Source organism: Gallinula chloropus, assembly GCF_964237585.1.
Source record: "Gallinula chloropus genome assembly, chromosome: 18".
NCBI lineage: Eukaryota > Metazoa > Chordata > Aves > Gruiformes > Rallidae > Gallinula > Gallinula chloropus.
In genome coordinates, this window is record NC_140103.1 from 13,476,255 (window position 1) to 13,492,719 (window position 16,465).

Consider the following 16,465-nt stretch of genomic DNA (forward strand, 5'->3'; position numbering starts at 1 on the left):
TGCCCCATCCTGAGATGGTTGAGAGGGCTTTACCTCATCCTGACATTCATCAGATGGCCCCGATTCATCTTCATCCTCATCCTCCTTCACTACAGGAACAACTTTCTTTGTGTGTTTCCTCTTTCGTTTGGGAGCAACAGACACTGGCATGGGCTGATTTTTTGTTTTATCGGCAGTATCTGCTGTAGGGGTGGCAGTAGCTGCAGCATCGGTTGGGCAGGTTGCAATAGCCACATTTCCTGTCACAGGAGTTGCAGTAGCCACAGTGCTAGTCACAGTGGTTACAGTAGCTGCAGTGCCAGTCATTGGGTTTGCAGCAGCTGCAGTCTCTGCTGGTCTGTTTTCCTTCCTTTCCCCCTGACAGTGCTGCCTGCTATCAAGCAGTGTTTGGTAAATAGTGGCCAGGGCCCAGCACAGTGCAGTAAGCTGTGCATCTCTGGGAAACTTACGGCAATTTCTTTTCAGATATGCAGTCACTTTATCAGGGTCCTGAAACTGTTCAGGGGTGAAACTCCAAACCATCGGGCGTGAGAAAGTGCCTAGGTAGTTGCCCATACTCTGCCACGTACCCTGCCACTCGTGATTATCTGGCCTCACAGAAAACTCTTGAGTGGTATTCATAAACCTTTGCTTAATATTTAACAAAAGCTGAACCATCTGCACCAAACCTAAAACCAGCACAATGCTAGTTTGAATATCCCAGGGGGGTTGGAAATTTTCAAGAACTGTTACCAGAGCTGTTGTATTTAGCCCAAAGGAAGAGAAAGCAGCAAAGGGGGCAGAAATGAGCAAAATCTCTTACGGAGAAGCAGGAGTGAGTGAAATCTTTCTGGGATGGGCTAGCCGAGGAGGCCAGGGCTGCTGATAAGAAATCAGAATCTCAGGAAGCTGCTCGGAGCCACCTCCCTATATGCCCAAAGATGGCGCCGAGAGCGGAGAAGAAGGGTGGGGAAAAAATACTTTTGGCGCGAACTGGGAGGAAATTCCAGAGCTGGCTGGCTCACGTGAAAAGGAAGGGGAGGAGAAGGGTGGTAGAGATAGAGAAGGAAGGGACAAGAACACAAGCAACATGCGGAGAGCCAATCAGAACCCGCCGAGGAGGAGGGGCGGGTCGAGAGGGAGGGAACAAGGACCCACCCACAAAGCTGGTGGGCGGGGTCAGAGCCCGACAAAAAGGAGGGGAAAACCGGAAGTGGCCGGTCAGTCGAGTTCCAGCTCCAAGTTGGACACTAGTCAGGGCGAGCAGCTTGTAACCGATTCCGACTCAGAGGAGGAAATGAGAATAGACAAAATATTCGCATCCAAAATACAAAAGAATCACTAGGGGAAAACATGCCTCTTACAGATTGGAAAAAGATACAAATTGCGTGTGCTGATTGGGCACCATCAGCCGCGTCAGCGTTCCCAGTCCGGGTGATGCCCGGGAGACAGAGGGCTCACTCACCAATAAACCCTAAGGATATACAAGCAATCGTTACAGCAATTGCGGATAAGGGGCTTAATTCGGCCATGGTCTCCACTCTCATAGATGGGGTTTTTGGAGGAGACGACCTACTTCCCTTTGGTATAAAACAAACTTGTAGACTGATTTTTGACGGGGCAGGAATGATTGTTTTTAAACAAGAATGGGAGGAGAACTGTGCGAGGCTACTGGCCCAAGCAGTTGGGAACAATCATGCTCTGAGTGGCTCTAGCCTGCAGTGGCTAATGGGTACAGATCCAGCAATGCTTACCCCTCAGGCACAAGCACAGGGCTTATGGGCCCCTGAGGTCGCGACAACTACTCGCGCAGCCAGAGAAGCTATTAGTGCAGTCTCTAGAGCCATCGCTAGGCCATCACCATGGGCCACAATAAAGCAGAGTGAAAGCGAAAGCTTCACACACTTTGTGGATCGCCTCCAAGCAGCAGTAGACTCGTCAGCGCTGCCTCCGGAAGCAAAAGGCCCGGTCGTAGCAGAATGCTCACGTCAGCAGTGTAATTCGGCAACCAGAGAAATTCTCCGATCACTACCAGCAGGGTCAAATATTGCGGACATGATTAAGCATGTCTCGAGGGAAGAACATTTAATTCCAATCCAGGCAGCTGTTCACGCCCTAGTAGCCAATGCAGTGGTGTGTTTTAAATGTGGTCAGGCAGGCCACATCGGGAGAAATTGCCCTCAGTCTGGAAATCCGCCAATAGCGCTCCCCCCGCGCCAAACTCAGCCCAGGGGACCGTGTTGGGCTTGTGGAAGGAGGGGACATTTTGCCAAGGTTTGCAGGTGTAACAATCAGGGAAACTTCAAAGGGAGGGGACTTTCGGGCCGCACCCAGTTCTCTCCCGAGTTGGACATGAGGTGGCCCAATTATATCAGCCACAAATGGGGGAAGGCGATTTCGAACTCGTTGCCCCCTCAAGAAGCGACCAATTATATAGTCCAACCAACATTGCAGGCAGACCTACCTTTGCCTCAGGGACAGCAGGGACTACCCTCTGGGGTCGGGACCCCAGGGTGGCCCTGGCTGTAAAATGTGATGACCCGCCGGTGGTGTGGGGAGTCTGCTCCCTTTACAATACTTTAGATGACACCACCATCAGTGTTCCCTTTTTAATTGTTACTGGAGCAGACGTCACAGTCATCCCCGAAACGCACTGGCCCCCACACTGGAAATTACAAAATGCCCCCATGGTGGGAGGAATTGGGGGATTAACTTAAGCCAGAAAGAGCGCTCAATTGATAGCAATCACACTCCATACTGAAAAGGGACCAGAAAAAACCATCACCCTCTTTCCATATGTCATGTCAGGAGCCCCACCCTTGTTGGGAAGGGATGCTTTAGCCCTATTGAAAGCCAGGGTACTCAGAAATGGGGTACTACCTTAACGTACGGCATCCTGTATAATAGCACAGGGTAAGCCATAGTCGAGCGAGCGAACCAAACAGTAAAATCTAAATTAGAAGTGTTAGCAAAGGCAGAGGGTTTCACCAATGCCATTCCTACAGGAGACCAAGCACGCCTGTTGGCAACCGCTCTGTTAGCACTGAATCAGTTCCCCAGAGGAGAGGAGGTAAACAGTCCTACCCAAAAACATTGGGCCACTCGGGCACTTGAAGAAGGCCCAACGGTTGTAGTCAGGAATGAGCTGGGAGAATGGGAACAGCGGTGGAGGTTGGTCCTTACGGGACGAGGGTACGCTGCCGTTAAAAAAGATGGCAGAATTAAATGGTGTCCGCTTAAGTCCATTAAGCCAGACCTCTGGAATAAAACTAATGGAAACTGTCAGTTTTGATCCACAGGATCAGATCATCAGGTGCCCCCGTGACTGATACACCCAGGTGACCGAGGAGGACGAAAACCCAGCAAGCATCCTGTCTGCATCCGAGACTCCCAAACCAGCAGAATCCAAACAACGGCAAAACAGCCCCCGTGGCAAAGGGCCACAATGTCTCTGTGTGATTTTACTTTTAGGGTTTCTCGTGCCATCTACAGGTTTGTACGAACATCGACCGCAGGAATGGGTGTTAGGGAGATGGCAGGATCAGAAAATACTCCAAAGAATCGTCGTAAATATTTTTGTTAAATGCTACTTTCTGATTACTAGATCAATCCAACCAAAACCTTACTCGCACTGTAAGTAGTTTCAGTAGGCACAGGGAGGGGGGAAATGTCGGTAGATAGGGCTTTGCGGTCAGAAGATGTCGCGCTGTACAGAAAGGTAGGACCCCTCCCCTCCACAGGTAACCAATAGCAAGTAGCTGGTAAGGTGAGAGGATGGGAGTGGCATCACAGTCCTGGGGTATAAAGCCCCGTGCCTCTCACTAATAAATGCCATTTGCCGTCCACCACATTGGTGTCTGTGAGCTGACAGACCGTGCTGCCAGAGTGTGGCGCCGTTGCCATTCCTGAACCAGGTCGCCGCGCCTAAACAAAAGGCAACACAACTGGAGGCCATGAGGACAAACACAGGCAAAGCGCAGGCAGCTCTGATGCTGAGGACACTCTGGCTCTGTGATGAAGCAGAAATGCCAAGCGCTGACCCCCAGCCCCTGGGCAGGGAGATCCTGACCCTCACCTGTGTCTCTTCCATTGGATGTGGGGAGTGTGATGCCAAGGGAAGGACAGGGGTATGACACATGGTGTCCTCCCATCGGGTGGGTATAAGGAGGCAATGATGTTCCATGTCTGTGAGGACAGTGTGTCTCCTTTGAGGCCTCTGTGGCAGGGATATCAGTTCTAGTCAAGGAGTCAAAGACCTGGCAGGCACCCTTGGCCATCTGCACCACAGCCCCTGCCACACTGTCCTACACATGTGCTGTTTGCCTGCAGGCACCCAACACCCTTCCCCACCTTGATATCATTTCATGATGTCTCTGCCTGTACTGCTGTCTCTCCCTCCTCACCAGCTGTTCCCACAAACACAAAGCCACCAGCTCATCCACACTTCCTCCGAGTGAATTTAAGCACCACAGCACTACCCTCAGAGTGACATTTCTTTATCCTCACGTCCACTCTGACCTTCAAAGCTGCAGTTTCACCTTGACTTTCTTTCTTATGTTCTTTCCATATAGCACAAAGAGGGCTTCCCTCAGACTGCACTTCCCCAGGCTAAAGAAGCCCAGGTCTCTCAACCTCTCCACACAAGACCCCTACCTGTTTTTTGGCAGACTTTCTCTGCCCATGTGACAGTTCCTCCCCATTCCTCAGAACTGGGAAGCCCCACACTGGGACTGACTGCTCCAGAGGTGGCCTCACCCATGCAGAGTCCAGATGGACCAGAAGGGTGGCCACACTCCTCCCAGTGCAGCCCAATGTGCTCATGGCCAGATTCCTGTTCAGCACCTCTGACTGCTATGGCATCCCCTGGAATGAACAAATTCTTCCCCTTGTGTCCGGTTCTCTACCCATCATGTCAGAGCTGCCTTCATGTGTGGGTGCTGTGCTGGAACTTTTCACCATGGTTTGGCCCCAGCCTGGAGTTGAGCACCACACAGCTGGTCTCTGTCTCTACGTGGTTGTGTATGTTGGGGGAGAGTGAGAAGATGTAAGAAGCCATACAGACACAAAGGCCAGGGAAAAAGGAGTGGGGGGCGGAAATGAGGTGGTCCAGGTGCCAGAGAGAGAGATTCCCCTGTAGCCTGTGGAGAAGACCACGGTGAAGCAGGCTGTCCCCCTGCAGCCCACGGATAAGGACAGGACCAGAGACCATCTACGGCCTATGAAGAGAACGACCCACCCTGCAGCAGGTTTGCTGGGGGACTTGTGACTCTGTGGGGGACCTGTGACTCTGTGGGGGACCATCCTGGAGCAGTCTGGGCCTGAAGGTCAGCAGCCCATGGAAGGAGCCATGCTGAGGCAACTGGTGAGGAGATGACTCCCCGATAGAGAAGACTCACATTGGAGAAGTTCATGGAGGACTGTCTGCTGTGGGTGGGACCCCACGGAGCCTTGGGGAAAGGGGGTGTGCAATCCCCTCCCAAGCTAAGAAGGAAAACAACTCAGGAGGAACAGACTAAAAATCCCCCTCCCTATTCCCTGCCCTTCCCTATGCTGCGATGGGGAGAAGAAGGGAGCGAATTTATGATTAAAGTAAAGTCTGCTAAAAGAGGAGGGATGGGGGGATGTAGAGGTGGTTTAAGATCTGGAGAAGGAAAGCAACTTGTGAGGAACTGACAAACCCCCCCCCCCGCCCTCATTCCCTGCCCCTCCCCCTGCCATGGCGTTGGGGAAGAAGGGAGAAAAATTGGGAATAAAATGAAGTCTGTTAAGAAGGGAAGGGTGGGGGGAAGGTGCTTTAAGACCTGGCCTCACTTCTCATTACCTGACTCTGGTGTCGCTGGGTGTGTGATGTAGTTTTAATAAATGAGTTTTCTTTCCTTTATTCCATGTTCAGTCTGTTTTGCCCATGACACTGATTGCAGAGTGATCTCTCCCTGGCCTTATCTGGAATCCTAAACCTCCCAATACATATTTTGTCCCTTTTCCATCTGAAAAGGGGAGTGATAGAGCAGCTTTGGTGGGCATTTGGCCTCTAGCCTGGGTCAAACAACCTCAGCCTGAAACTTCCTCAGGTAGCCCAGTAGCAGCCCCAGTAGCCTTGGGGCTCACAGCTTTCAAAGACAATGGGTTGGTCCTAACTGTGCCTGATGTAATTTTCCACCTCTACCAGCATCCAGCTTTGAAGCTAAACCTACAGCAATAAACACCCCCCCCAAAAAAAAAAAAATAATTTAGGAATGAAAGATGTTCCTGCCCTGAAACCTCAGTAGGTAGCCCACTAGCATCTCCAGTAACCTTGAGACTCAGGTCTTTCCTTACCAAGGTAATGGTCCCAACAGTGCCTGATGTCATTTTCAGACTCTACCAGCATCCGTCTTCAGAAATGCTAAATGTCCAGCAGTACCTCACAAATAAAAGACTCAAAGGATGAATGATGTTCCTGGCCTGAAACCTGCCTAGGTAGCCCTCTAGAAGCCCCAGTACCCTTGGGGATCAGGGCTTTCCTTTCCAAAAGAACGGTTGTAACAGGGCCTGACATCATTTTCTGGCTCTAACAGCATCCACCTTCAAAAATGCTAAATGTCCAGCTATAGCTGCCAAGCAAAAGGTACAAGGGCATAAAGATATTCTTGGCCAGAAACCTCCCCAGGTAGCCCAAAAGACACCCCAGTAACATTGGTGCTCAGGGCTTTTATAGACAACAGAACAGTCAGAACAGTGCAAGACATCAGTTTTCAGCTCTACCAGCTTCCAGTTTTGAAACTTCTAAACGTCCAGCAAAAGCTCCCAAACAAAAGTTGCAAGGACCCAGTAATTTTCCTGGCCTGAAACCTCCCAAGGTAGCCCACTAGCAGGCCCAGTAACCTTGGGGCTCAGGAATGTCCTTGCCAAAGGAACAGTCCTAATAGTGTCTGATCTCATGTTTCCAGCACTACCAGCATCCACCTTTGAACATGCTGAATGTCCAGCTATACATTCCAAACAAGAGCTGCGAGGGATGAAAGATGAGACAAGCAGCCCCAGTAAGCTTGAGGCTCAGGGCATTCCTTGCCACAGGAACAGTCCTAACAATGTCTGATGTCATTTTTGGGCTTTACCTTCATCGATCTTCGAACATGCTGAACGTCCAGCAGTTCTGACCCAGGTTCTTTAACACCTATTGCTACCATTTTGCTAAAGGCACCACAATTTGGGGAGCCATCTGTAAGCACACGTGAAGCAGATCTATGGAGGCTGAATGATCCTGGCCTGAAACCTCCCCAGGCAGCCCGCAAGCAGCCCTGGTAACCTTGAGGTGAAGGGCATTCCCAGCAACGAGAATGGTCCTGTAAGACCAGACATCATATTCTGGCTCTACCAGCATCCCCTTTCAAAAATGGTGTGTCCAGCAACTGTTCCCAAACATAAGGTTTGAGAGCTGATATATATTTGGGAGCCTGAAACCTCCCCAGGTAAACCAAAAGCAGCCCCAGCAACTCTGGGGCTCAGAGCTTTTGTAGCTAAGGGAACAATCCTAAAAATGCCTGACTTCATTTTCAAGCTCTACAAGCACCCACCTTTGGAACTGATAAACATCCAGGAACAGCTCCCAAACAAGTTGGTGTCAGGGTTGAAAACCTTTTGTGACCTAACACCTTCCCAGGTAGTAGACCAGCAGTACAACCAATCTTGAGTTTCAGGCCATGCCTAGACAAGGCAACAGTCCTAACAATGCCTGACATCATTTTCTGAGCTACCAGTTATAACATTCAGAACTCCTAAACCTCCAGCAATAGGTCTCAAACAAAAGGACTGAGGGCTTGAAGATATTCCTGGCCTGAAACCTCCCCAGGTGTCCCACTATCAACCCCTATATACCTTCAGGCTCAGGGCATTTCTTCAAAGGAAACAGTCCTAACTGAAACAGAGAGAATTTTCCAGATGAAATATGCTAAACGTCCACCAATAGCATCACAGTAAAAGGTGTGAGGGCTGAAAGATCTTCCTGGCATGAAACCTCTTCAGGTATTGGATGAGAAGCAACAGAACCTTGGGGCTCAGGGCATTCCATGCAAAGGGAGTGGTCCTAACATTACCTGATGTCATTGTCAGGTTCTACCAGGGACAATTTTCACAACTAAGAAAAATGACCAGATGTAGCTCCCCAAACAAAAGGTGCGAGGTCCAAAAGATGTTCCTGGCCTTCAACCTCCCCAGGTAGCCCACAAAACAACCAAACTGAACAGGTACTAAATACAAGGAGACCAGTCTCCCTGGGGTAGGCATCTGAGCATGTGAGGCTGAGGATCTAGGGGAGTCCAGAGGAGTCACCAGCATTGCCCTTGCAGAGGGGTAGGGAACATGTCTTGGCCGTGTGCAGCACAGCACTGAGAAACCCACTGCAGCTCCCGTGTGTCTGCCAAGGGCAGGAGGAGGAAGTGGGGAATGAAGCTGCCCTTGGACATTCTCTGCCTCTTTGCATGAAGCCCTCTGCCAGAACAAGGCAGTGAGAACTTGGGGCACTCTTCCCTGAGCAAAACGATCTCATCGGAGACCCAAGGACTGCCGCTCCCTGTCCTATTAGACACTGGAAAGGTCCTTTTTGGGATGTCCATTTCCTGCTGGCTGAGGCTGCCACTGGCTGTCTGGGGCTCTGATGGGAGCTCTCCAGGTGTCAGATTGTCCTGGCAGCAGAAGGTCTATCTTTTTGACATATATGATGTTTCTGGATTGTGGTTCCCACTTCCCCCAACTACAGAACAGAGATTTGTAGATTTGTTTTCCCTGATTTTGTTCTTGGGAAAAACAAAGAAATGCCACACTGCTCAACTGAATCCCTTCCTTTGAGAGGGGGAAAGAGTACCCTGCCTGTCTCTGCCTGGGGGTCCTGTCTCATGGGGAGACAAGGAAAGGTGATTGTCCTACCCAGCTCTGGTTTGATCAGGAGAAAGGACTCTGATGGACACAAGGATTTCTCCCCAGCCGAGGGAGAGAACGTCAGAGATGAGATCACAGAGTGATCCCCATGAGGGCTGAGGCACCAGGAGGGAGCCTAGAAGAACTGGTCTTCTGCTCAGATGGGTCAGCTCTTGGGATCAAGGGAGCTCATGGCAACCCAGCGCTGCAGAGAGACAGCTCTGCCCAGGAGCAGCTCCTCTGCCAAGCACACAGGGCTGGGGACACTGCCTGGAGGCACCGAGGGGAGACCTGTGAGGCTGAGAGAGCTGATGGATGCTGAGAGCTCACTGGAGGAGAAATCTCCACAGCACTCTGCCTGGTATGTCTGTGGGTGCAGGGCAATGCAGGTTCTGTTCCTGGAGGGATCTCCTAAAGCTGGGACATGGGGCAGTGTGTGGGGTCTGTCAGGAGGACAGGTTCTCTCTGGGACCAGAAAGTGCTGCCTGGAAGGGATGCCCTTGTGCCCCATCAGAGGGACAGGGCAGGACAGCTGTCTTCTCCTGGGCATGGCTGCAGAGGTGTGAAGCAGCGTGTGCACCCAGGGGTGCCCAGGGCTGTCCTAGTGAGCAGGGTCCCTGTGCCCTGGAGGCTGTGTGCTGGGGCAGAGATGCTTCTACTGCTGGGGTCAGCACTCAGCCTGCCTGGTGGGCTTTTCACAGTGATAGAGACAGCTGCTGTGGGTTTGAGGAGAGACACAGGGAAAGGCAGTGTAAGGTCCTTCTGCTGTAGAAAGTTCTCCTTTGGACATCTTTGATCCCAGCTACATCTGATCCTTGAGAAATTCCAAAGGGACTTTGAGGAACAACACCAAGGAAGCATTTTCCTGTAGGTAGAGTCTTTGCTTTCACGTTTCCTCTCCTGTGGGCTGTGCGGATTTCTCCCCACAGGAATATGCAATGGAAACTCAATTATCATTAAGATGTCGTATTTTTGCATGAGCCCTGCAAACACAGAGGTTCCCTGTGGCAGTGCCCTGATGCCAGGAGGGGTCTGCAGAGAAGATCTAAACAAAGAGCAGGTTGGATGAGGTCTGTGAGCACAGAGCAGGAGGTGACAGTGGCAAAGAGAAGCAGCTGAAGGGTCATCTCCAGGCAGCAGAGACATTGGGAAGTGAGGGAGAAAGAGCTGCTCCAAGAAATTCCATGGCAGTGAGGATTTGGTACCTCCCTGACATACCACACAGGGCAGACCTTAATCTACTACAAGGAACATCAGGTTCTGATCACAGAGCATCAAGCACAGGGCAGCTGAGACCAGGGCTGATGGACACAGCAGCTCTCCCCACTCTGCACTCAGGGGAAGGTTTCACTGGCACTGCAGCAGCAATGCCAGGCAGTTTTGACAGGAGAAACACTCCTCAGGTACAGTCAGGAGTAAACCAAAGCTCCAAAGCTCTGCTTTGGCCACAGGTGAAACTGGAGTGACAGTGCTGAAAAGCTCATTCCTGTCCACATGGGATTTAGTCTGAGATCACACCATCCTTCTATTTACTGGCTGCTGCCAGGCAGGACTGAGTTTTCAAGAGCCCACAGCCAACCCTCCTCCCAGCAGTGGCACACTCAAGCCAGCACAAAGCAGAGCTCCCAAAAGGGACCTGACAAAAGTCTTCCTGAAGACAGAGAGTCAATCTGAGCGTATTCCTTAAGAATTGGAAGAGGTTTTCCTCAAAGAAGAGTTCCCCAAATTCATACTACCTTTTCCTTTTTGGACAGGTCTCCACACTTGACAGCAGCAGATGTCCAACAGCAGCAGCTCCATCAGCCAGTTCCTCCTCCTGCCCTTTGCAGACACACGGGAGCTGCAGCTCTTGCACTTCTGCCTCTTCCTGGGCATCTACCTGGCTGGTTTCCTGGGCAATGGCCTCATCATCATCACCATAGTCTGTGACCACCACCTCCACACCCCCATGTACTTCTTCCTCCTTAACCTCTCTGTTACTGACCTTGGCTGCATCTAAACCACAATCCCCAAATCCATGGCCAATTCCTTGTGGGACACCAAGGCCATTTCCTACACAGGATGTCTGGCTCAACTCTTTTTCTTTTTATTTTTGATGACAACAGAGTTCTATCTTCTCACTGTCATGGCCTATGACCGCTACATTGCCATCTGCCACCCCCTGCACTACGGGACCCTCCTGGGCAGCAGAGCTTGTGTCCACATGGCAGCAGCTGCCTGGGCCAGTGGGTTTCTCAATGCTCTGCTGCACACAGCCAATACATTTTCAGTTCCACTCTGCCATGGCAATGCTGTTGACCAGTTCTTCTGTGAAATCACCCCGATCCTCAAGCTCTCCTGCTCAGATGCCTACCTCAGGGAAATCAGAGTCCTTGTGGTCAGTGTCTGTTTAGTTTTTGGTTGTTTTGTGTTCATTGTGGTGTCCTATGTGCAGATCTTCAGGGCTGTGCTGAGGATCCCCTCGCAGCAGGGACGGCACAAAGCCTTTTCCACCTGCCTCCCTCACCTGTCCATCGTATCCCTGTTTGTCAGCACTGCCTTCTTTTCCTATTTGAAACCTCCCTCCATCTCCCACCCAGTTTTAGATGTCGTGGTGTCGTTTCTTTACTCCATGTTTCCACCAGCAGTGAACCCTCTCATCTACAGCATGAGGAACCTGGAGCTCAAGGATGCCATGTGGAAACTGAGAACTGGATGTTTCTAAGGACGAATAAACTGCTCATCTTCTACATCCATCTGGTCATGTAACTCATGTTAGAACTAGTCTTATTTCATAAGGATTTTAGTTTTTTTATTTATCCTTCTGTGTTTTCTAAGCCATAGTAACATGGTCCACATTTATCCCATCCCTAACGCAGTATCTCCCTGCTCCAGGCCTAAAGACATCGTTTCAGCGGACTAGATGCATGTTTGCACTTTGATCACAGGTCTCCACCTCTGCTTGCTCTTTGTTCATTCAGATGCCCCTCAGCTCTCTCCAGTGTCTAGTTTGGCCTTCAGAATGTTGGATAACATCCCATCTTTCAGAAGTCTGTTCTCTCAGAAGTTCAGCGTGTTGATAAGTGACCTTTATATGTATCTGATTATAACTGTATTGGGAGAGAAACTCCTCTGAAAGCTGACCCCCCTTCATGTGACAGTTCCTCCCCATTCCTCCAGACCTTGGAGTACCACACTGGGAATGACTGCTACAGAGGTGGCCTCAGCAGTGCTGAGTCCAGATGACAAGAAGGGCCCTTGTCTGTGTGGCCACTCTCCTCCCAGTGCAGCCCAATGTGCTCATGGCCAGATTCCTGTTCAGCACCTCTGACTGCTATGGCTTCCCCTGGAATGATAAAATTCTTCTCCCCGCAGCCTGTTCTCCACCCATCATTTCTGAGCCTCTCTTGATGTGTGGGTGTTGTGCTGGAATCTTTGGTTATGGTTTTGTTCCAGCCAAGAGCTGGACATCAAGAGGCCGCGTTCTCTCTAGGAGGATGCTGTGGGGTGGGAGGGATTGGAGACAGGGAGAAGGGAGGGAAATGAAAACAAAAAAAATAGTAAAACATACAACACTGGTGATGCCCAGTGCAGTTTCTCACCAAACCACACAGCTCAGGATGTACAGCTCAGAGCCATGTGCTCCTCCCTCCCCAACCAGCCCCCTTTATGCTGAGCTTGATGGAATTGGCATGGAATACCCTCTTTGGCCACTTTTGGGTCACCTGTGCAAGTTTGTCGAGGTCTGTTTGAAGTCAAGCCCTGTCTTGTTAGCAGTTCCCGTGTGCTTGAAAGTGTCTCTCCAACTTGTGGTGCCTCCAATGAAATGCCAGCAATAGGTGTTAGAGACCCTGGGACTCCATTGCTGGACGTTCAACATGTTCGATGTTGGACTATGGAAGAGCCTGATAATGACCACTGGCACTGTTAGGACTGTTCCCTTGGCTGGGAATTCATGAGCCCCAAGGTTTATGGGCTGCTTGTGTACTCCTGGGGAGGTTTCAGGCCAGGAACATCTGCCATCCCTCACACCTTTTGCTTGGGACGTACTGCTGGACGTTTAACAGGTTGGGAGGTGGGCGCTGGTATAGCTGGAACGTATAGCACCATATTACTGACCTAAACCTGCCCTTTTACCCCCCAAATTATCTTATATCCACCCCCAGAACCTTTGTACAACATCCCCACACCCCTCCCATCACCCATGGGTGCCCCCACAAGCAACCCTCCCAGCACCCCTGGTGGCCCCCTGTCGTGGTTTTACCCAGGCTGAGAGCCGAGATCCACGCAGCTGCCTGCTCCTTGAAGGAAAAGAGCAGGGGGAGAGGGAAGAGGGGGGTGAGAGGCAAGGGAAGGGAAAAGGAAGGGGCAAATAAGCCCAAAACCAAGAAACGAAGAGGCCCGTGGGTTGGGATAAGGATAGTTTACTAAGATAACAGAAAGATAAAGTATAACAATGCTAACAGGACTTTAGAGCAAAAATATATCAAGCTGTTGATACACAATGCAGTTTCTCACCAAACCACACAGCTCAGGCCGTGCCACCCAGAGCTGTCCCAGAACCCGACCGTCCCCCAAGAACCGCGCGTCCCAGAGCCGCCCCTGCTCCTCTTCCCATCACCTCCCCCCTTTATACTGGGCAGGACGTAATTGGCATGGAATACTCTCTTTGGCCAGTTTGGGTCACCTGTCCTGGCTTCGCCCCTCCTTTCTCATGAATCCTGACCAAAACCAGGACAAATTCCTTTCTGATGTTCTTTTCACGTAGCACATGAGGGCTTCCCCCAGCCTCCCCTTCCCCAGGCTAAAGAAGCCCAGGTCTCTCAGCCTCTCCACACAAGACCCCTATCTGTATCTTGGCAGACTTTGTTGGACCAGATGACAGTCCCTCTGCATTCCTCCAGACCAGGGAGCCCGGCACTGGGACCGACTGCTCCAGCGCTGGCATTGTCAGTGCTGAGTCCAGATGGACAAGAAGGGCCCTTGTCTGCGTGGCCACGGTCCTCCCAGTGCAGCCCAATGTGCTCATGGCCAGATTCCAGTTCAGCACCTCTGACTGCTATGGCAGCCCCTGGAATGACCAAATTCTTCTCCTTGTGACCACTTCCCCCATCTAGTCATGTCTGAGCTGCCTTGATGTGCGGGTGTTGTGGTGGAACCTTTTCTCATGGTATCTCCCTTGAAGTTTTAAGAGAAGGTTTAAGAAGATTTGAGAGAGAGAGAGAGAGTGCAGCAGGGGAAGGGGGTGTGGATTTCCACCCCCCCAGCTAAGAAGGAAAACATTTCAGAGGAACTGATTGAAACCCCATTCCCCCAGACCCTGCCCCTCCCTGTGCCACGTTTCGGGGGGGGGGGGGGGGGGATGGGAGAAAAATCATGACTAACGTGAAGTCTGCTAAGAAGGGAGGGATGGGGGAAGGTGCTTTAAGACCTGGCCACTCTTCTCATTACCTGACTCTGGCATCACTGGGTGTGTAGCTGTAGTGTCATAAATTAGTTTCCTTTATTTTGTGCTGAGTCTGTTTTTCTCATGACACTAATTGCAGGGTGATTGCTCTCTGTCCTTATCTCAAATCCTAAGCCTCCCAATATGTATGTTCTCCCCTTTCTGGATGAAAAGGGAAGTGGTAGGGGGATTTTGATGGGCATTTGGCCTGTAGCCAAGGCAAAACCACCGCAGACTTCAACAGACCGTGGAGGGGCATAAAGTCCCTGTATATAACATGAAAAACCTGTTGGGGAAGACACTCTGGGATGTTCCTTCTTCAGACAAAGGCAAACCCATTCATGGGATTGCTTTTGCTCAGGGACCTGGGTGCACTTGGTGGGGGATACGAAAGGATGGGGAAGTCCAGTGTGTACCCCAAGGGGGTTTAGTTCTAGGAAAGGATAGCCAGTAAATTTTTGGTGTATAACTAAATCTGTCCATGGCAGATGTTCTACATAATAGATCAATGATGTTATGAATGTCCCCAATACTCTGAACATGTAAGATCTGGCCATGATGTAGATGATGTAGAAAAAGGGGTGGATAATGTCCTGGTTCTGGCCAGGTGAGAGTTAACCTCCCCAAGCAGCCAGCACAGGTGATCTGAGTTCACCTGGGCTGTTTTCTATACCACCTGACACCAATTCCACATAAACGAAGCTGGTTGGGGAAGAGTATGAGCTTGGTGCCTCCAGAAGAGTCAGTCAGTCAGTCTGTCTGTCTGTCTGTCTGTCTTTCCTTTCAGGCAGTACTCTATATTTGTCAGGTAAACAAGGTACCCTGTGTTAGCACTGGGTGTAACTGGCCATTAATGTTCTACATTCATGGTGAATTTTGTCAGTAAGCTGTCCTTATCCCGTCCTGTCATGGTGGGAAAGCATTGCCATTACAGACAAGTACTCCAGTTTTTCAGCTGATGAAAACATTCTTGTAAAAATTTTATTAATAAAAGGGGGAAAAAAGAGGAAAATTATGGCTCTGTGGAAGCAGACATGATGCAAAGAAAGCACATCTCATCCTTACACAGAAGAGCAGGTGATACTGCATTAGCAATCGGATGAACGTTGACCATGTTACTACAGCTTAGACAAACTAGAGAGAAACCAAAAACTACCAACTAAAACCCCTATTAAATATGAACTGATCATAACAGGAGTTACATTGTCAGTGGTATTCAGAAGAGAAGCAGTTTATTGCTGCTTGGAAACATCCAGTCATCAGTTTCCACATGGCACCCTTGAGCTCCTGGTTCCTCATGCTGTAGATGAGGGGGTTCACTGCTGGTGGAAACACTGAGTAAAGAAATGCCAATACCAGGTCCAAAGATAGGGAGGAGATGGAGGGGGGCTTCAGGTGGGCAAACACACCGGTGATAATAAACAGGGAGACCACAACCAGGTGAGGGAGGCAGGTGGAAAAGGCTTTGTGCCGTCCCTGCTGCGAGGGGATCCTCAGCACAGCCCTGAAGATCTGCACATAGGACACCACAACGAACACAAAACACCCAAAAGATAAACAGGCACTGACCACAATCACTCCAGTTTCCCCGAGGTAGGCATCTGAGCAGGAGAGCTTGAGGATCTGGGGGATTTCACAGAAGAACTGGTCAACAGCATTGCCATGGCAGAGTGGAACTGAAAATGTATTGGCTGTGTGCAGCAGAGCATTGAGAAACCCAGTGGCCCAGGCAGCTGCTGCCATGTGGACACAAGCTCTGCTGCCCAGGAGGGTCCCGTAGTGCAGGGGGTGGCAGATGGCAACGTAGCGGTCATAGGCCATGACAGTGAGAAGATAGAGCTCTGTAGAGATCAAAAATAAAAAGAAAAAGAGTTGAGCCAGACATCCTGTGTAGGAAATGGCCCTGGTGTCCCACAAGGAATTGGCCATGGATTTGGGGACAGTGGTGGAGATGCAGCCAAGGTCAAGAACAGAGAGGTTGAGGAGGAAGAAGTACATGGGGGTGTGGAGGTGGTGGTCACGGGCTATGGTGATGATGATGAGGCCATTGCCCAGGATTGCAGCCAGGTACATGCCCAGGAAGAGCCAGAAGTGCAGGAGCTGCAGCTCCCGTGTGTCTGCAAAGGGCAGGAGGAGGAACTGGCTGATGGAGCTGCTGTTGGACAT

At 50.6% G+C, this 16,465-nt stretch overlaps 1 protein-coding gene and 1 pseudogene across 2 annotated transcripts; one reads left to right on the forward strand and one right to left on the reverse strand.

The window, feature by feature from the left end:
- Positions 1 to 10,651: 10,651 nt before the first annotated feature.
- On the forward strand, positions 10,652 to 11,578 carry LOC311198775 (olfactory receptor 14A16-like; annotated as a pseudogene). Its single transcript has one exon. The product of its transcript is annotated as an olfactory receptor 14A16-like (transcript).
- A 3,927-nt stretch (positions 11,579 to 15,505) lies between these two features.
- LOC311198777 (olfactory receptor 14A16-like) lies at positions 15,506 to 16,465 on the reverse strand (the record flags this gene model as incomplete). The annotated part of the gene is made up of 1 exon (XM_084272779.1): positions 15,506 to 16,465. The coding sequence occupies one exon, from the start codon at positions 16,463 to 16,465 to the stop codon at positions 15,506 to 15,508; it is 960 nt and encodes a 319-aa protein (XP_084128905.1).